This window comes from Poecilia reticulata, linkage group LG20, assembly GCF_000633615.1.
Source record: "Poecilia reticulata strain Guanapo linkage group LG20, Guppy_female_1.0+MT, whole genome shotgun sequence".
Classification (NCBI taxonomy): Eukaryota; Metazoa; Chordata; class Actinopteri; order Cyprinodontiformes; family Poeciliidae; genus Poecilia; species Poecilia reticulata.
Genome location: NC_024350.1, coordinates 4,761,042 through 4,782,204, shown reverse-complemented (window position 1 = coordinate 4,782,204; position 21,163 = coordinate 4,761,042). Strand labels below are relative to the sequence as shown.

General features: G+C 43.3%; 2 protein-coding genes across 3 annotated transcripts in view; one reads left to right on the top strand and one right to left on the bottom strand.

Moving 5' to 3' along the window:
* On the top strand, positions 1–12,362 carry LOC103482310 (myosin-6). Its single transcript, XM_008438402.2, has 39 exons — positions 1–52; positions 126–174; positions 888–1,099; positions 1,225–1,368; positions 1,460–1,616; positions 1,702–1,729; positions 1,837–1,942; positions 2,027–2,119; positions 2,281–2,344; positions 2,547–2,645; positions 2,729–2,832; positions 2,915–3,053; positions 3,164–3,282; positions 3,372–3,521; positions 3,600–3,770; positions 3,938–4,247; positions 4,323–4,402; positions 4,488–4,693; positions 5,299–5,422; positions 5,515–5,651; positions 5,732–5,987; positions 6,067–6,309; positions 6,398–6,574; positions 6,657–6,802; positions 6,878–6,968; positions 7,051–7,440; positions 8,245–8,371; positions 8,469–8,587; positions 8,676–8,872; positions 8,949–9,132; positions 9,218–9,383; positions 9,467–9,591; positions 9,684–9,992; positions 10,092–10,295; positions 10,890–11,186; positions 11,288–11,392; positions 11,809–11,904; positions 11,991–12,125; positions 12,222–12,362. The coding sequence occupies exons 3-39, from the start codon at positions 896–898 to the stop codon at positions 12,240–12,242; spliced, it is 5,823 nt and encodes a 1,940-aa protein (XP_008436624.1). The 5' UTR covers positions 1–52; positions 126–174; positions 888–895; the 3' UTR covers positions 12,243–12,362.
* Positions 12,363–15,133: 2,771 nt separating this feature from the next.
* The window catches only part of LOC103482309 (mucin-5AC), a 17,826-nt gene continuing 11,796 nt past the window's right edge, over positions 15,134–21,163 (bottom strand). For both annotated transcript variants that reach the window (XM_017301968.1, XM_008438400.2), the window contains one exon: positions 15,134–20,784. In XM_017301968.1, coding sequence (XP_017157457.1) covers positions 15,823–20,448 — 4,626 coding nt within the window. In that variant the 5' untranslated portion in view covers positions 20,449–20,784 and the 3' untranslated portion in view covers positions 15,134–15,822. The remainder of the gene's footprint in view (positions 20,785–21,163) is intronic.

The window sequence follows — 21,163 nt, the reverse complement described above, 5'->3', positions numbered from 1 at the left end:
AGGAGATCCAAAGAGGCAGCAGCAGCAAAGGACAGAAACAGCACACCTGCCGGTCAGTACGCCATTATTTCATCACTATTCCTGTCAGTGACTCAAAATCTGATGTAACATTTCACCTTTTAAAGACTCATCCAGCAGAACAAGTCAGCTAAAGAGAAGAGGAGCATCAAACAGGTAAAGAACGTCATAAGTTCCCCAATAGAAAATAAATGACTTTAGGGTAATTTACCTGTCTAGTTTTTGGTGTAGCAGTCTATATTTCACATATAATAATAATAATAATAATAATAATAATAATGTAGTTTTATATCAGCCGTAAACAAGGGAAAGACAATAAAAACAGCGCTACTAATATTAATAATCAACAATAACCAATAGCGCTGCTAAAGAAACATTGTAGAATTGAAGATCATGAGTAAAGAAAATGGTCAAATAAACACTGAATATGTGAAATTAATTAAATTAGCAAGTGTGACTTGTTGATGCAATAAGAGCAGTGAGAGTTGATCACACACAGTGAGTAAATGATGAACTGATTAAGTAACCAATCAGCTGAATAATCAATCAATCAGTCTACCAAATAACTAGTAATTTAGGGATGGTTGCTTTTGAAATTTGCATTTAATTTCTTTGCAGTTCTGTGTTGCAATAGTTTTTTCCTGGTAAATAGTCTTCACATCTTTATGTCCTATCATTTTGAATTTTTTTTAAAGAAGAAAAGAAGATTGTAGTTGAGAACTCTTCTTGGAGTCTTTGACGATTTTCAGCTGACTTTTAACAAATTTCTAGTTTCGTTTTATTTAGGTTCAGGACTTCTTTGGATTCTTTAGAGAGTAAAAGTGATCCACTGCCTAAATCTTTTGAAATCAAACCCCAACTTTCCACAGCTTTCAAGATGTCAGGCGACGCCTTAATGGCGGAGTTTGGGCCAGCAGCGTCCTTCCTGAGAAAATCCGACAAAGAGCGACTGGAGGCCCAAACACGACCTTTTGACATGAAGAAGGCCTGTTTCGTGCCCGATCCCGAAGTGGAGTACGTTAAAGCTACAGTTACCAGCAGAGATGGGGACAAAGTCACCGTTGAAACTGAAACCGGAAAGGTAAGCAGGGCGCAAATGTACATTTATAACCTGGAGAAATGGTTGTGGTTAAAAACAAAAACCCCAACAACTTTTAGTGGATCTTAAATGAATTTTAAATGTTTGCTGTGATGAATGTCTTACAGACTGTTACGGTTAAGGAGGTAGATGTCCACCCCCAGAACCCGCCAAAGTTCGATAAAATCGAAGACATGGCCATGTTCACCTTCCTTCATGAGCCCGCGGTGTTGTTTAACCTCAAAGAGCGTTACGCGGCATGGATGATCTATGTGAGCAATCGCTACAAAAATCACAAAGCTGCTTCTTTCCAACTTTACGTTCCCAGTAAGTCATATGTTTGCTGTCTGTCTCTGGCGTCAGACCTACTCAGGGCTCTTCTGCGTGACCGTCAACCCCTACAAGTGGCTGCCGGTGTACGATAAATCGGTGGTTAACGCCTACAGAGGAAAGAAGAGGAGTGAAGCTCCTCCTCACATCTACTCCATCTCTGACAACGCCTACCAATACATGTTGTCGGGTGAGTTCCAGCTAGAAAAGAATGTCAGAAATTATCCAGATATTAAAGACAAGAGGACTAACACAGATCTTGTTTGATATCGTAGACAGAGAAAACCAGTCAATCCTCATCACGTAAGTTGTACATGGTACTCAAAGCTGCTTTGATTATATTTTCAAGCTGATTTCTTTAATCTTTACATTATATTTATTATTTAAAATATATGTTTTTTTTCTCCCAGTGGAGAATCTGGTGCAGGAAAGACTGTAAACACCAAAAGGGTCATCCAGTACTTTGCCAGCATTGCGGCTGTCGCTGGAAAGAAAGATCCAAATCAGGAGAAAAAGGTTGATATTATTCCTTCAATGTTATAGGGAATGAAAAAATTTAAATCTACGGCTACCATGATTAAACCTCATACTTCCACACAGGGAACCCTGGAGGATCAAATCATCCAGGCCAATCCTGCTCTGGAGGCTTTTGGAAATGCCAAGACCATCCGAAATGACAACTCTTCCAGATTTGTATGAACATTTCCTCACTTCCTATTTTTTTGTTGCTGCATTTGGAGATCCTGCAGAGTTAAACATCAAGTTGAAGAAATGACAGAGTATCATGAGTTGTGTGTGTGCGTGTGTGTGTGTGTGGGGGGGGGGGCGTGCGTGTGTGCTATCATATTTTACAGGGTAAATTCATTCGAATTCACTTTGGGGTGAGTGGAAAATTGGCCTCAGCTGACATTGAGACATGTGAGTCTGCTTTGATAAAAAGCTGTCCAACATTTTTCCATCATTTCTTGAATGATTTCTAGTAAAACCACGTCACTGTTGTGAAAGTTAATAACTACCTTCAGGTTTACATTCATAAGAATACAAAGCTATTGACTAAAGTTTAGCTTGATCTCTTGTGGACACCCGAAATGTAATCATAACACATTTCTTTTTTTTTTAGATCTGTTGGAAAAATCTCGTGTCACTTATCAGCTCAAAGCTGAGAGAGACTATCACATCTTCTATCAGATTCTGTCCCAAAGGAAGCCAGAGCTGCTTGGTGAGCACACGGCAAACAAAGAGTATACAAGTCTTATAAAACACCTCAGTCTTTATAACTGAACCTTTTCATTCCTTTAACAGAAATGCTGTTGATCACCAACAACCCCTATGACTATGCGTACATCTCTCAAGGAGAAACAACCGTAACCTCCATCAACGATGCAGATGAGCTAATTGCTACTGATGTAAGTAAATGCAGTCTGTTGGCCAAAATCCCCCTGCACATAGTTTCCAAACTAAATCAAATTAAATTTTATTTGGTAATAGGAAGCTTTTGACGTCCTGGGATTCACCCAAGAGGAAAAGAATGGCATCTACAAGTTGACTGGAGCTATTATGCATTATGGAAATATGAAGTTCAAGCAGAAGCAGAGGGAAGAACAAGCAGAGCCCGACGGCACAGAGGGTAGGCAATGACGGCGTCTGTTTGTACACTTTGACATCATAGTAACTACAGAAACATTCTCTGATCCCATTGCAATAATAGCAATAATCTGACACAATAACCAATTTTAGATGTGGACAAAGTGGCATATCTTATGGGCCTGAACTCTGCTGACCTCATCAAAGGGCTCTGTCACCCAAGAGTTAAAGTAGGCAACGAGTGGGTCACCAAGGGCCAAAATGTGCAGCAGGTAACCAAAACGCATCTATATTTTGTGTGTGTATCAGCAGAATTGATAAATATCACATTTAAATCAGTTTGCGTCCATCCCATTTTTAGGTGTACTACTCTATTGGTGCTCTGGCAAAGTCAGTGTATGAGAAAATGTTCCTGTGGATGGTGGTGAGAATCAACCAGTCCCTGGATACCAAACAGCCTCGGCAGTACTTCATCGGGGTGTTGGACATTGCTGGATTTGAGATTTTTGATGTGAGAGTTTGTGGCTTCATGGGCAGCCGATCTGTAGGAGTCAAGATCTCACTCTGCATTTGCTTATATGGTTTCTAGTTCAACACCTTTGAGCAACTGTGCATCAACTACACCAATGAGAAGCTGCAGCAGTTTTTCAACCACCACATGTTTGTGTTGGAGCAAGAGGAGTACAAGAAAGAGGGCATTGTGTGGGAGTTCATTGACTTTGGTATGGACTTGGCAGCCTGCATTGAACTCATTGAAAAGGTTTGTACATCATCCAGTCTAAGAGCATACAAGGTGTCATCTGAGGATTTAGTCTCAGATCACATGTTTGTGTTCATGCTGTCATTTCTTTCTTGTGCACAGACATTAAAGGATGTTAAACTTGCAGAGTGTATGATGTTTAATCTTTTGTGCATCTACCCTAACAGCCGATGGGCATCATGTCTATCCTTGAAGAGGAGTGTATGTTCCCAAAAGCCAGTGACTTGACATTTAAGGCCAAACTGTATGACAACCATCTGGGTAAAAGCCCCAACTTCCAAAAGCCCAGAGTCGTTAAAGGGAAACCAGAAGCTCATTTCTCTTTGATTCACTATGCTGGTACTGTTGATTACAACATCGGCAACTGGCTGGTGAAGAATAAAGATCCACTGAATGAGACTGTGGTCGGACTCTATCAGAAGTCTAACCTGAAGTTACTATCTATGCTATTTGCTGGGTATGCTGGCGCTGATTCAGGTGAGGCCTCTGTCCATTACTTCCATTGAATTTAAGCAGTAATTTTAAACTTAAACGTCTATAATTTTCATACAGCCCAAGATGCAGGAGGCAAAGGGGGGAAGGGAGGAAAGAAGAAAGGTTCTTCCTTCCAGACTGTGTCTGCTTTGCACAGGGTAGAGTACATATCACGTTTTAGGCATTTCAAAAGCTAGGTATACTGCATCCAATATCTAATTTATGCTGTACTTGCATCAACAGGAAAATCTGAACAAACTAATGACCAACCTAAGGTCAACTCACCCTCATTTTGTTCGCTGCATCATTCCCAATGAGACCAAGACTCCCGGGGCTATGGAAAACCCTCTGGTCATGCACCAGCTGCGCTGTAACGGTGTGCTGGAAGGAATCAGAATCTGCAGAAAGGGATTCCCTAACAGGATTCAGTACGGCGATTTCAAGCAAAGGCAAGTAAAGCTCATGTTATTTGTAAGATCCTTTCCAATTGGGTGTAAATGATGTTCCAAAGCATGACACCTAATTTGTTGAAGTTGTCAAGTTTGATGGTTGAGGTCAGAAGTTGTCATTGTTGGTACTTTCTCTACAGCAATGTTGAGGATGCTTCTCTTGGGTTGCCTGAAGTTGGTTTCTCGCAGTGATTTGACCATTGGAAATAAAGTCACTAAAGGGCACATCTAGACAGATGGTGCACCTTTGACAGTAATGCCTACATCAAACAATAGGTTATATGACTGAGAAAAATCTAAACATGTCATATTTGATGCTACAAAATTACATGAACAATTTGCAAACGTTGTAGCAATAACCTGATAAAGTATGTCTTATTGTCATGCTTGCATTACCCACACAGCTTTACTTACCTCAGCATGCCAAATGCTGAGGTAAGCTTTTTTTACTTCGATTGGGTAAAGCAAAAAAAAGGGGTATATGTAATTAGACTATGACTTTAATAAGACAAATATGCCAACACTCCTGAGAACTTTATACTTTCTCAGCTTATGTTTTCATTTAGAAATGTTCATATTTACCTCCAAAAGTTGCGCCGTTTCAGATATCGCATCTTGAACCCGAGTGCCATCCCTGAAGGGCAGTTCATTGACAATAAAAAAGCAGCTGAGAAACTTTTGGGGTCTTTGGATATCGATCATGAGCAGTACAAGCTTGGACACACAAAGGTCGGTTCTGTATATTAAAAACCATTAAGAGCAGATTGAGAAAAACATTTCCTGTCCTTTGACAAAAAAAATAAAAAATCTGTCACTATCAGGTGTTCTTCAAAGCTGGCTTGCTGGGTGTACTGGAAGAGATGAGAGATGACCGTCTAGCTCTCATCATCACTGGGTTTCAGGCGAGATCCAGAGGACTGCTTGCCAGGATTGAGTTCCAGAAAATTGTTGAACGCAGGTTGGAGTTCACTGCTTATTTTCACCACAAAAAAACATAATTCTGACAAAAAAACTCAAACATCCTGATTTTCTCCACAGGGAAGCCTTGCTGGTGATCCAGTGGAATATCCGTGCCTTCATGGGTGTGAAGAATTGGCCCTGGATGAAGATGTTCTTCAAGATCAAGCCTTTGCTTAAATCAGCTGAGACCGAGAAGGAGATGGCAAACATGAAAGAGGAGTTTACCAAGCTCAAGGAGGCCTACGCCAAATCCGAAGCCCGCAAGAAAGAGCTTGAGGAAAAGATGGTCACCCTTCTCCAAGAGAAGAATGATTTACAGCTCCAATTTCAATCTGTGGGCTGAGTACCTTATTTTACTTTTTAACAGTTGCATAGAGCCACTGTAAAATATAAGCTTAATTCCCTCTGTGTAGGAGCAAGACAATCTTGCAGATGCCGAGGAGCGTTGTGAAGGTTTGATCAAGAGCAAAATCCAACTGGAGGCCAAAGCGAAAGAGCTGACAGAGAGGCTGGAGGACGAGGAGGAAATGAATGCAGAGCTGACTGCCAAAAAGAGGAAGCTTGAGGACGAATGTTCAGAGCTCAAGAAAGACATCGACGATCTGGAGCTGACTTTGGCTAAAGTGGAAAAGGAAAAGCACGCCACTGAGAACAAGGTGTACTTCATGTTAACTGGCTGGTCAAATTCTTGGTTTTGGGAATAATTCCCTTCTTCATGCTAGCATGTTGTTTGCTTCCTATAAGGTGAAAAACCTGACAGAAGAGATGGCAGCGTTGGATGAAATCATTGCCAAGTTGACCAAGGAAAAGAAAGCTCTTCAGGAGGCTCATCAGCAGACGCTGGATGACCTGCAGAGTGAGGAGGACAAAGTCAACTCTCTGACCAAGGCCAAAGTCAAACTGGAACAGCAAGTCGATGACGTGAGTGCTCGCATTAAGAGAGAAGTACCTTGGATGGACTAGAGACAAACTGCTGAGCTAATTGTTTGGAATACTGCTTCAGCTTGAAGGATCACTGGAGCAGGAGAAGAAAATAAGAATGGATCTGGAAAGAGCCAAGAGGAAGCTGGAAGGGGACTTGAAGTTGACCCAAGAAAATGTGATGGACCTGGAGAACGACAAACAGCAGCTAGAGGAGAAGCTTAAAAAGTAAAATTTACAAATCAACAGATGTGATTTTAATGACAGTTGTCTAAAGTGACAGGTTTGTGCCTTTCAATGCAGGAAAGACTTTGAAATCAGCCAGCAACTCGGTAAGATTGAGGACGAGCAGGCGATGGGTGCTCAGCTTCAGAAAAAACTGAAGGAGTTGCAGGTAAATGCGTCAGCAGACATCTTATGCTTCATTTTCTCTTTATTAGCCGTGCCTCTAACAATGTCGGGCGACTTCCATCAAGGCCCGAATTGAAGAGCTCGAGGAGGAGCTGGAGGCCGAAAGGGCTGCCCGGGCCAAAGTGGAGAAGCAAAGAGCTGACTTGGCCAGGGAGCTGGAGGAGATCAGTGAGAGGCTGGAGGAGGCCGGAGGAGCCACCGCAGTCCAGATCGAGCTGAACAAGAAGAGGGAGGCTGAGTTTCAGAAGATGCGCAGAGACCTCGAAGAGGCCACCCTGCAGCACGAAGCCACCACGGCAGCGCTGAGGAAGAAGAGCGCCGACAGTGTGGCCGACCTGGGAGAGCAAATCGACAACCTGCAGAGGGTCAAGCAGAAGCTGGAGAAGGAGAAGAGCGAGCTCAAGCTGGAGCTGGACGATGTGATCTCCAACATGGAGCAAATCGCCAAAGTGAAAGTAAGACACTCCTAGAAAAAATAAGACTGCTTACATCCTTTGCAGATGTAAGCAAACATTTATTTTATTAGTTTGTAATAAAATAAATGTGCACATGTGTGCGTAAAAGTGATAGAAACACCTCAATTTCAGTGTTGGTGATTTAGAAATTCTTTGGAAAAGACATTGTTCTAGGAAAAACTAAAGAACCTTCACATGAAGAAACGGGTCTAGGCTTTCTAGTCTACTAGATTCCCCAATGTGATTTGTATTGGGTTAGCTAGTTCCACGTTGTGCATACACATACTGTGGCTTCAAGCCTGCAACACAATATTTCTATACATCTTTACTAAATTGCATGTTTATGCTACTTTACAGAGATATGGGTCAGAAGCTTAACGGTATATACTTTTTATATTGAATATTTTTGCATCTTTAGTGAAAGTAGTCTTTGGTTTAGTGCCTGCTGACATTTTGAAGAAAACTCACATATACTAAGCTAACAGTCATTACCACCATGTTTATATTACTCATGACAACACAAAAAGCCCCCCTCCCTCTCAAAAGTATAAATATTAAGAGTGTACCTAATCCAAATTGCTGCCAAACAGATGATTTAAGAGAAGCTGGGGCATCTAATGTTACAACTTCATCAGGCAGAACCATATATAGCAGTCTCCTCAACAAGAAATATTGTGATGTTTCAATTACCTCAACATCTTGTAAGATTAGATTTTGTTACAACCTAGTAAACATGGAAATCAATCGGTTGCAAGTTTTCTTCAAACATGCTAAATTTGACACCTTGTTATTTTTTTTCTTTAGACCAACCTGGAGAAAATGTGCCGTACCCTGGAGGACCAGGTGTCTGAGTACAGAACAAAGTCAGAGGAGGCCCAACGCTCCATTAATGATTTCACCATGCAAAAAGCAAAGCTACAAACTGAAAATGGTAACAAAATACACTCATGCTGAAATAGAATCATTATTTTATTTTATGACATCAAAAAACCACAGGACAATCTGCGGACCGAGCCTTTGTTTTACAGGGGAGCTTCTGCGGCAGATGGAGGAAAAGGACTCTTTGGTCTCGCAGCTGACCCGAGGGAAGCTGTCCTACACTCAGCAGGTTGAAGACCTCAAGAGACAGCTGGAAGAGGAGGTGAAGGTAGGCTACGGTTTCAAGAAGTTCTGCTTTTATTGCAAAAAAAATCTCTCCCAGCGAGACAACTCAATTTTATTCCAATTTCTTAAAGGCCAAGAATGCACTTGCCCATGCAGTGCAGTCTGCTCGCCATGACTGCGATCTGTTGAGAGAGCAGTTTGAGGAGGAGCAGGAGGCCAAAGCCGAGTTCCAACGCAGCTTGTCCAAGGCCAACTCCGAGGTGGCTCAGTGGAGAACCAAGTACGAAACCGATGCCATCCAAAGAACCGAGGAGCTGGAAGAAGCAAAGTAAGGACTTCAGAACAATTCCCTTCTCTTTTGTTTTGCCTGCGCCATGATTGCTTCATTATGTTTTTGCCTTTAGGAAGAAGCTAGCTCAACGCTTGCAGGATGCTGAGGAAGCTGCTGAAGCTGCAAACGCTAAATGCTCCTCCCTGGAGAAAACCAAACACAGGCTTCAAGGGGAAATCGAGGATCTCATGGTGGATGTGGAGAGATCTAATGCGGCTGCTGCAGCTTTGGACAAGAAGCAAAGAAACTTTGACAAGGTGCTGACAAGTTGCAGATACGCAGAGTCTTTTTGGGGGAAAAGGAAGGCTTGCTGAGAAAATTTGTTACGTGAAATTCTCGCAGGTCCTTGCTGAGTGGAAGCAGAAGTACGAGGAGTCTCAGACGGAGCTGGAAAGTTCTCAGAAAGAGGCGCGTTCCCTCAGCACTGAGCTGTTCAAGCTCAAGAACTCCTACGAAGAGTCTCTGGATCATCTGGAGACCATGAAACGCGAAAACAAGAACCTTCAAGGTACGTAGAACTCATTATTCAAGTTTCACAATACACACGACATGGTTGAATGATAGAAAACTGAATAATTCTGCCTAAAACAGAGGAAATTTCTGACCTGACTGAGCAACTTGGTGAGGGAGGAAAGAGTATCCATGAGCTGGAGAAGATCCGCAAGCAGCTGGAGCAGGAGAAAGCTGAGATACAAACAGCTCTGGAAGAAGCAGAGGTGATTAAAATGTCAGATACGTCACACATTCACCTTTGTGACCTTTGATGCTTTGAGGGAAAACCCAGCCGCTTCCTGTTTTTTTGCGCCAGGGTTCCCTTGAGCACGAGGAGGGTAAGATCCTCCGAACGCAGCTAGAGTTCAATCAGGTGAAGGCGGACATCGAGCGCAAGCTGGCCGAGAAGGACGAGGAGATGGAGCAGGCCAAGAGGAACCAGCAGAGGACGGTGGACACCCTGCAGGGCTCCCTGGAGGCGGAGACTCGCAGCAGGAACGAGGCTCTCAGGCTGAAGAAGAAGATGGAAGGAGATCTCAACGAGATGGAGATCCAGCTGAGCCAGGCCAACAGGCAGGCAGCAGAGGCTCAGAAGCAACTCAAAGGAGTCCATGCCCACCTAAAGGTCGCAGATCCAACATCACAGACGCTTCCATTTTCCATTCCGGGCTCATCACTTGTCAATGGAAGTTAAACCGAATCTATGTATTATTTGTCGTAACAGGACTCGCAGCTACAGCTGGACGATGCGCTCCGGTCCAACGACGACCTTAAGGAGAACATCGCAATTGTGGAGAGACGCAACAACCTGCTGCAGGCGGAGCTCGACGAGCTGAGGTCTCTGGTGGAGCAAACCGAGAGAGGGCGCAAGTTGGCGGAGCAGGAACTGCTGGATGTCAGCGAGAGAGTTCAGCTGCTGCACTCACAGGTACACCAGCAAGCAAATGTCCAGTCCATACCCATGTTGGTATGAGGGACGCTTCACAACTTGGCATCTCCTTTAGGGTGGAACAGCACACGAGGGATAATGAGAGCTTGAAAAAATGTTTATGGGCAGTTGGACAAGTGAACAAGTTTTCTGTTGCTTACTTGCATGTTGAGTGAACATGGAGCCGCTCCCACTCCTGTGTAGACCGGAGTCTAGCTCTGCACCGAAGCTGGCTTATCACACTGAAGTTGATATTTGCTTCAAGACTCATGATTCGCTGCTAAACTTAAGAGCTACTTCTTTTTCCAGCATTTTTATTTCTGCATTCAAAATTTCAGATTTTCATTTCTGAACTGATTTTCTCTACACTCTTCACTTCATTCTTTGGAACACAATGTGAGATTACTCAACCTCCAAACAATTCAAATCTGAAACACACAAAAAAAGCCCTACTACCTGTCTGTATGGCTTTGCAATGTTTTTATTTATTTTTTTTGTAAATGTTCAGTTTCAATCTGTTTTAACGATTTTTTTATGTTACCAGTCAGTGAAGACGTGCTACTGGCGAGCTAACGCTCTGTCTTGATCTCCCAGAACACCAGCCTGCTCAACCAGAAGAAGAAGCTGGAGGGAGACATCGCTCAGATTCAGAACGAGGTGGAGGAGGCCGTGCAGGAGTGCAGAAACGCAGAGGAGAAGGCCAAGAAGGCCATCACCGATGCAGCCATGATGGCGGAGGAGCTGAAGAAGGAGCAGGACACCTGCGCCCACTTGGAGCGCATGAAGAAAAACATGGAGCAAACCATCAAGGACCTGCAGCACCGCCTGGACGAAGCGGAGCAAATAGCGATGAAGGGCGGAAAGAAGCAGGTCCAGAAGCTGGAGGCCAGGGTAAACTGTCCCCATCCGTCACAGTGCTGTTGGAAATTACAGCACCTTTTACATTTATAAACACAACCTCTTTTTGTTCCCCTCTCCCCCTTCATTTTAAGGTCAGAGAGCTGGAAAATGAGATCGACATGGAACAAAGAAAAAGCAGTGACTCTATCAAAGGGGTCCGCAAGTATGAGAGACGCATCAAAGAGCTCACCTACCAGGTCAACCCCGCCGCCACACTGCAAAAACTAGTTTCTACCACAAATAATATGCTTTAACTAAGACAAAACCATCTTTAAAGTAGCTTTTCAGAGTGACATGGGAGCTTGTTTTAAGTCAGTAATTCCTTAATGTCAATGAAAAAAGTCCTGGTTCCACTGGTAAGTTATTTAACTTGTAACATGGGAAAAATATCTTGTTATAAGTGAAATAATCTACCAGTGGAACTAAAACTTCTGCATCAACATTAAGGAATTACTGACTTAAAACAAGCTCCCACATCTTGCTGAACAGTTACTTGTAAGTCAGTTTTGTCGTATTTAAAGTGTACTAAGATATTTGCACTAGAAATTAGAGCAAAAAACACTAAGATTTTGCGTTCATGCTCAGTAAGCAACATAATCTGCTGATTGAACAGACGGAGGAGGACAAAAAGAACCTGGCTCGTGTGCAGGATCTGGTGGATAAACTTCAGATGAAAGTGAAATCCTACAAGCGGAGCGCGGAGGAGGCCGTAAGTTGGAACGCTTCGGTTTTGGTTGTCTTCGTATGTTAACAGCGTTGCGTTAAAACCGCGCTGATCCCAATTTTTTTCCCCAGGAGGAACAGTCCAACGTGAACCTGAGCAAGCTGCGCAAGCTGCAGCACGAGCTGGAGGAGGCGGAGGAGAGGGCCGACATCGCAGAGTCTCAAGTCAACAAGCTGCGAGTGAAGAGCCGAGACGCCGGAGCTAAGGTGCGGAGACGAACGTGTCAAGGTTTCAACATTTGCTGCTCTAAATCATTTTGCAAAAGGATGACGTCTTCTGTCTGTATTTTTTTTTTCTTCCAGAAATCGCATGATGAAGAATGAAGCCACTGCTAAGGCTCCTCTGCATGCCCGTAGTTTAGTTGTAGCCTTGAAGTTGTCCTTTATCCTCCATGCAACATGAGAGGAATAAAGAATAAACGAGTTATGCATGCACCTGCGCCACCAGTCTCAGTGGTTTAATTTTACTGCATCAGCTGATTATAGCAACACTTAAAATAGATCTAGCAAAAACCAGGATGTCTTTACTACCAGTACAAAACTGCTGATTGTTTTTTTTCTTCTTTTTTTTTTGACAAAAAAAGAAAAGAAAAAAAAGAAAAGAAGTAGCCTTGGCTTTGATTCTGAGAATTGTGCTTCTCGCAGCATGCGGCTCTGATGTGCTGCTGACATGAGCAGCTGAGTGTGCAGCTGGGGATGAGCTGTAGGAGGACGACTGCAGGCGGCTCGGTTCAGACGGGAGGACAGAACAAATGAATCGGGGTTCTGAGTCGTCTCGGGCCTTGCTCTGGCTTGATCGGAGCCAGGAAACCAATCCATTTAAATCAGGGTTGAATTAAAGTGGAAGCTACGTGTTGCATCTTTAATGAAATGACAGTATTACCGCTGTTGAGTGTGTGTAGAATTTTGACTGGGGCAGTAATGTAAAACATTTAAACGTTGTTACTGCTATAATGTTAAACAGCAAAGAAAGCAGATACTGTTAGTCCTCTAGAGGGCAGCATTGGTATATCATGACAAACAGCGTCGGATCACAATGATACGTCAATTTTTTTCTTTCAAAGTAAAATTTCCAAGTATTTTCACTAGCTGTTAAGTTGTTATTAAAAAAAAACCTTTAGAGAAATTAAAGTAAATAAGCTTTGCCATACTGATGGGTCAACCATCTATCAAAGTTATGATAATATATTGAGTCTGATTAAACTATATCTTTGTTCATTTTTATTACTTAATCTGTCCTATTTCCAGTTTCTCACACCTCCTCAACCTCATAAATTGATAAAGGAGTCAGCAGCCTAACAGACACGTTATAAAATGCTAAAAGTAGATACTTTAAAATTGCTAATTTAACCTAAAGATTCCATGTTACAAGGCAATCTTTTTTTTTTTTTTTTTTTTTTTTTGCTTTACGTAAGAAAACCCCCCCCCCCACGATGGTGCGTCTAGGTGTTCGTTTATTGTGGCAACAGTGACGTTGCGGTTCAATCACTGTGACATTTCAAAGTCCAAGCTTTCTTTTATAACTCTATAGAACCACTCCCAATAAAATAAACGATGTCAGTGTGTTTAACGCCTCTCTCCATTATCATGTTGCATAATACATGATTTGCCATTTTTTTTATCAGCTACTCTGACCTATTGATATCAACAGTTTACTTATTATGCTGGAGGAAGATTTCTGATGTGGGTAATGGGTGAAACCATTTGGTGCATAACCAGTTTTTCCACTTTAAGCTAACTATTACAGAATCTCATATTTGAGCCGGACTTTGTGTAATTGGCCTTTTACATTTTTTTTTATTTTTGAATATTTGCTACCAATTTACTTTTTTCCCCTGTTGACCTTAAAGTAGGCAAATATAAAAACAAACAAACAGCTAAACTTAATTTTTGTCAAAGTGAAAACATTGCATTGCATTTTAAATATGGTCAATATTAAACTTGAAATGCACTGTAAGGATGGAATATTTGATAGGCTTTAGTATTTCAGGTGCAGTGCTTGGTAATAAAATATTTTTGCCACTTTGATGAACTTATGCTATTTTCCTCCTCACAGTGAAAATAGGTCCTGGTGATCAAGATCCAAATCATGAGGTTGCACCGCAATTTCCTGCAGGCCTCGGAAGAATCTTTCCTAAAATTGTATCTTTTAGCACTTTGTTTCTAGCAGTAAAAATTTACACCGAAATGCCTGCGATGTCAAAGTCTGATATGTAGTTATTTTATCATCAAGATGATTCCTAAAGAGGTGTCAGATGAAAAACAAAGAGCAGTGTAATAATCACCCGAAGGGATCATGACTAAAGAAATGGCAGCACATGAAGTGCCGAAAAAAAATCCCAAAAAAGCCAGCAGGGATCTGGCAAAGAACCTGAGAAATCTGTCCTCCCTAAACATTTTTTTTTTACAAAAAAAAAAAAAGCTTTATATCTGCCAAACTGTTACTTTTGGCCTCCAAGTAGTGAAATTGTTCTTGCTGCCAGCGCCTAAACACAAAGAACCAAAAGATCCATGACACTGATTTCTTCCTTTTTAAGCTTTTATGCTTAAAAATAAAACATTACAAGACTCAAACTAAATACTTTCTATGAGACCGATCATGACAAGCCTAAATTAATTAAACTTCCAATGTCTTAAGATAGAAACTTGATACCCTTTGAAAAGTCTGATGAATTCTTCGCAAGAGCACAAGGGACAAGAAAATCTGGATAACTGGGATATACTGTATATGTATAAAACAAGAATGTTTTGCAAAACGGAAAGGTGAATGTGAAGGCAGTGCATTCAGGGTGACATATGCTGTGAAGCAGCAAAGCCCTTCCCAGATGATGTCAGGGCTTGATAATCTGAAGCAGAATTTGTTGCCTTGGTGTCAAAGCGCCTCGGAAAGTCACAAAGTACACTTCCAGCAAACATGCGGAGTGTTGATCAACCACTGGGGTCAAAGGATGGTTTATCTAACCATCACCACAGCAGCTCACTGGTTGCCACAACTACTGGCGACAGGGAGGAGCTGCACACTGTGAGGCTTTGGGATGGCTCCACCTGTAGCACAGACCGTCGCTGGCACTCAGGAACTCATCTGGTTAGGAAGTAACTCACAAACAGGAACGGCGCCTTAGGCTTTTATTCCTTTTGCCTTACATGCAAATTAAACTTTATTGCGTCTAAAAATCATCACACTGACATAAATAACACAGGGAAAGCCAAAGAGGTTATGTTAGAAAAGTCTGATTTATTTATAAAACAGATATATTAAGATTTGGGATTGTCTTTGTGCAAACGAGCAGAATGTTAAGACAGAAAATATTAATAAATTCAATTCCAGTGTACAATTCTCATATTTACAGACATTTCAAATCCTTGAGAACAACAGTTTTCACTCCCTTCAATGGTCAAAGACAATAGAGATCATGAAACCTCACAGGACAGCGTATCATGCACCTTCGTGCTTAATGTCAACTGGCAGAATGAAATGCAAAGCTGAGGACAGAGCTTGTGCCAAAAGCTAAACCTTACAGAGTGCTTTGTTCTTTTTAAAAAACAACCACATGTATACTTAGAAGCGCTGGTCACATCCACCATGCCACAACACTACAAATGTTAAAATCAATCACCATTTGGTATTTATAAACCGAGGAGCTGCATACAAATTAGAATACACTGTACATGAAACTATGCTGATTGTATCAGAGTTGCTCATGCAGTGACCCAACTTCCTGCCAGGAATTGGTGCACAGATTTTAAAAAGCAGCTTAAGCAAGGCAACTCTTTATCTGAGCTACCCTCATGTCTTTCTGGTTGCAAAACAAACAAAAACAGGCGACACAAAAGAGTCATCATGAAAAAAAAAAAGATTTCTCTCCACAAAGTTTCCTGCTTTTTGTTCTCGTCCGGACTCCTTTCACAGCTCTGTCTCCTTTTCTCCACCGTCTGAGTCTATGTAATATTCATCGTCCGTTGTTGTGTCAGAGTTACTGTCTGAGGATTCGTCAAAAGTGTTGAGACTGGACACAAAGCCCCTGGAGGGCCGATGTGCTCTGGAGGACTGGCCGTCTGGTTGGTGTGCTGCTTCTGGTGAGCTGGGAAAGGTGGGGGTAGGAAGACTAGTAGGTCTGGACATGCGTCTGGTTACTGGTGAGAGGGGAGGCGTCGGAGGAGGGGTTGGGGGACCCTCTGCATCCCATGAAAAGTGGCAGATGTTCTTGCTGGGACTGCGAAGAAGACCTGCGCTTGAGGGAGTACCAGTACTGGACTGAGAAGGGGGCACTCCTGAGCTCCACTTTGCCAAGCACTGAGTCAGTGATCGAGGGAGGGATCTGGATCGCATCTTCTCAGTATCACAGGGGAAACGTGACATGCGAGGGTCGTGCTCAGGCTGGGTATAAAACGGTCCCATTTCAGCAGGTGTGACGGACCTCTGGTGCAACTCATTGCCGCTACTTGCAGGAGATAGAGCGGGGTGAGAAAGGTCGCCCACGCTCAAAAACCTGGTCCCAGTCGAAATCCGTCCAGGCCGAGCCGGTCGACTGGAGAGGACAGAGCTTACAGAGAAGGATCTCCCCGGTTCAATGCCATACTTTAAATCTGCGTACGATGACGTAAAGGGTTCGTTTTCCTTTCCTGGACTTGAAGTGGGGGGACCGGTAGATGCCCGGCTCCTTCTTGAGACTCCCAACCTGATTCCATCCACGGGCTCAAATGGAGAGGAGGATTCCCTGCGCCGCTGAAGCTTTGGGCTGAAGAATACATTGTCCTCGAACACTTCCGCAGTGGAAAATTGGGAGACAGGTGAAAGAGAGGAAAATGGTGAGAAGGGACTCCTGGGGCTGGGTGTAGACTTCCTGCTCTGACTTGGATAAGCAAAATTAGGGCTGAGGCTCCCATCAATACTGTGATCCGAAAAGGAGAGGAACTGGCTTGTGGCTGTATGCTGTCTATCACTCTTTTCACACATATCAAACTTTTCAACTGGGCCATAGACTGTCAGATGAATTTGACTTTGAGGTGCGGCACAAGAATTCAGATCCTCTCTTTTGCCTTGAGCGGGATGTTCTGACCAGATGGGCAAATCATTTCCTGCCTTTCTTTCTCCAACAGGCAGTGCTGGCACGAGAGTGTATCTATTGTCAGTTTGTCTTTTCGTGCCCTCTGTTTTCACTGCCTTGTCTTTCAGTACCATCTCCTTCTCCTGTCTTCGTTCCTCCAGAGTTTTGGTACTGTCTGCGCTGGCATCGCTGACACTGCTCACGTCGCTTGATCCGCTGACAGAAGGTGTTTGGGAAGTGCGCCTCCACTTCCACGGGAAGGACAAATCCTCCTCTGTTCGCTTGGAGCTGAATTTTTGCTTCAGCTTGTTAAACATCTGGTCCATTTTGTTGCAACTCTTGGCGACCCTGTCCGACTCTGATCTAGGTAAACCAGAGCTTGGTGTGCTGACGCTTCTCTTTATGCCAAACCGGCTTTTCTTAGGACTTTCTTCATTATTAACCTCAACTGAATAAAACTTACTTTTACCCAGAACGCTCTCCTTCGCGCCTGTGTTACTGGTTTCATCAAGACTGGGTTCACTCTTTGCTGACCTGCCATCACTGGAGCTCTGCTCAGAATGCCTGCGCGACCTTTCAACTACTTCATTACTCTGCGCTGAGCCTGACTGCGGCTTAAACTTGGTCTCCACAGAAACCAAAGTGCTTGCGTTGTGTTGTGAAGATGTAGGTGTGGTGTCCTTTGGGGTGTCTGCAGCTACATCTGATTTAGATTTAATTTTGTAAACAAGTGTTTCGGTTACATAGGTTGAAGAGAAGCTGTGTTCCTCATCACCTAAAAGAGACTGTGAGGTGATATGAACCCTGTTGTCAAAAAGCTGTAGCTGACTATTTGGCTGATATTGGACGTGGCCTTGAAGGTTATTATTGTTGACCCGGTCAGTGTCTGACAGACTGTATACCGAGCTTTCTTGTTTTGCAGTTCCGCTTTGGAAAGGCTTTAAACTAGCCTGGGATGGTCTGACAGGCGACAAAGGGGGTTTGAAAGCGGAGACAAATGGGTTAGCATCTGATAAAGTCTGTGGTGAGGTCTTCAGCTCTCCTTTTGTCTGCCTGGTAGACATTAGTGTAGAGTAAGGTGGGGTGCTATAGCGATTTGTATACCCACTGTGGAAGTCAGGAGGGAGGGACAGGGGAGCGGAGTGACGACACTGAACTGTGCCAGACTCCACTGACAGCGTACGTTCCTGCCTGGTTGTAAACGGGCCCTGTACTCCCTGGTCGGAGTTCATGGTGTCACCAAATGTGAGCTTGTTTATCCCACGCTCCCTGGTCACTACCTCAGCACAGTCGGATGATAAGGAGCGATATTTTCCTCCTTTTCCCGGCTGTGTGTTGTTAAAAGCCTTGTGTTCACCCCCTTCTGGACTACCTGACTGTGGATACGAGAAGGCAGAGAGGGGGCTTTGGGTGAGCTTTGTGGGAGCTGAAGAGTTGTTTGCCTGGACCTGGGGAAGATCTGGCTTCTCCACACTGACCGACTCTGAACACTGTCCATCCACCGAGTCCTGCCACGTTACTCGCCTCTCTCTCTTTCCATGTTTTTTTGGTTCTCTTTCTAGACTGTTATAAACTATGCTTTTTAATTTGGGGGGAGAAGGTTCTGAGGTGGGACTAGCGATTACTGGAGTTGCAGGGGGTGTTAGGAGAGAGGAGGCACTCACAGGAGTTGGTGACATCATGGTGGAAGCGACAGGAGGGCTCAGGGTGGACGGGCTACGGGGAGTGGTACCACAGGATGTGGTTGGAGTGGCTGGTGTGTAGCTATTATTGTGAGTGTTTACCGAAGGAATAAGGCTTGTCACGGGTTTAGCGTGGTAAGGTTTAGGAAGGCAGACATAACTTCTTTTAAAACCAAGAGGTGAGACGTTGGATTTACTGGTAAATGTTGATGTTTGAGCTGAAGAAGAGTGAACACTGTTGTTAGAAGAAGCCTGTTGAGACTGGAAAGAAAGCGCATGTTTTGTGTTTGAACTGTCATAGGTAGTTTGAGAAGGATAAGGTTGGTCGCTCGGAGCGGAGGAATAACTGTGGAAAAGAGGGAGTTTGCTCAACTTTTGTGTGTCCATTTTGTTTTGAGATGTAGGTGCACTGATGGATTTCAGTGGAGAACCATTGTATTTGCCAAAGTTATCTGCGGGCAGATTTGAGGTCATGGGAGTAAATGAAGTAGACGAAGGCACACGAGCTGAGAGCAAAGTCTTTCTTTCATCATTCTTGTCTGGAACCTTGGTTTGCTTTAGTGTTGTTTGCTCTAAAACTGTGCTAACTTTAGAAGCAGGTCGACAATCAGGCATACTCTGAGGTTTTTGTGGTTGTCTATTGTCTCCATTGAAGCCACGCTGCTGGATGGCAGTTCTTTCTGATTCAGGTGACCGCATCTTTAAAGAGCGGTTCGTGTTGCTTTTGCGAGCCAACTCTACTTTGTTGTTGTTATCACTGTTAAGCATATAACTACCCAGTCTTTTGTTGTCTGTCAGACTCGGAGAGTCCGTTTTCTCGTAGTCTTTCTTGTTTGTGTTTTTCACACTGACAGGAGAACTGCCTTCCTGAGAAACTTGTTTCCACCAGGAAGTGGATTTCAGGTTTGCTCGCCTTGGAAGACTGTGAGTTTTTGAAGGAGCAGAGTGATCAAGCGGAAAATATCTAGTAGGAGAAATCGAGCTCTCTGAGAAAGGGATCGTGTTGTCCACATTCTCACAATTTTGCTGCCTCTGAAATGTAGGTTTGGAAGATGTAAAACTAGTTTGGGTCATCTGAGACTGCTGGGTATAAGAATCGTCTTTCATAGTTCTGCTTGTTGGTGAAGTTAGAAACGAAAACTTCTCAGATACGTTTCTCTCTCTATGATCGGAGCCGACAGGAGAGAGTGCCGGTCCGGTTTCAGTTGTCCTGTAAGAAATCGGAGAAGGAGAGAGGACAGACTTTGGTCTCTCTTGTTCATTATTATTGAGAGAACAGTTCCGAGATGAGGACTTCCCCTCAGGGAGGACAGGAATTTGACTGGAGTTTGTGGAATTGGGGTTAACTCTTCTAAAAGACTGGAGAAAGCTGCTCGTTGCTGGATTTGCACTAAGAGATGATTGTCGTCCTTGGAGGTCCATTTGGGGATGCCTTTGTTCATTAAGGTTAGGGGAGAGGTGAGACCAAGACGTTGGAGAAGTGGCTAAAGGGCTTATAGCGCCCGAATCTAATGAAACAGTTGAAATCATGTCCTTTTTAGTGTTGAAATCCAAGCTTGAAGGATCACTTTTACTTGACCAGCCCACTGTATTACTTCTGGTTCCCAGGACTCTCCTTGGAATGTTCGATCCATCCATGAACACATTCTTCACACCTTGTTGGTGATTTGGTGACGTATTTGCACCTTCTTGCAAATCCGCCTGAGCTTCTGAATATCCAGTTCCATCAAACCTTTTGGTCCGCCTTACACGACCACCCCACTGAGGAGCGAGAACTGTCACCATGGTGGAAGACAACATGGACACAGGCTCATCCGAACGGTTGCCAAAATAGGAATGGTTTTCAAGGTGTGTTTGGTGTTGTTTTTTGTCTTTTTCAGTTCCAGTTAAAGATCCGGTGCACCGTCTGGACTGTGATTCACAGGGTCGTCCGTACAAGTCATTATTATTATGTTCATTTGCTCTGGCGTTACTATTAGGAAGAATGTGAGTTCTGTTCAGGTTCCCGGTTACTTCCAGATCATGGTTAACAACATTGAGGAGTTTTTCTCTCTTCTTGGTTGAAAACAGGATTGTCTCTGACGATGGACATGCGCTGGTTGTTCCTATGGACGAGCTGGATGAAGTTCCATTAACCTGTTGAAATACACAACATTACCATCACTGACTGAATGTGCTGGATCTGCCTCAAAACAAGTTATTTTTCTCACCACAAAATACTCCTCCCTAGACACAGAATGATTGATATTTAGCCACATAACAACCATAAACCTCAATGTATTTTATTGGGATTTTAGATAATAAACAATGTGGAGCTCTGCAGCCCCTCCAGAGTTACCTAATGTCTAGTTCACACTGCAAGATTTTTATGCAGATTCTTGTCATGGTTTTCTCCTTCCAACAGCCTTAAGCATGCCATAAATTATCGGGACGCCTCTCAAGGATTATTGCTGTTGTGTGTGGTGTGTTAAGAATCACTTGGCAAGACATTGGGACCACTCTGATGTAAAATCTG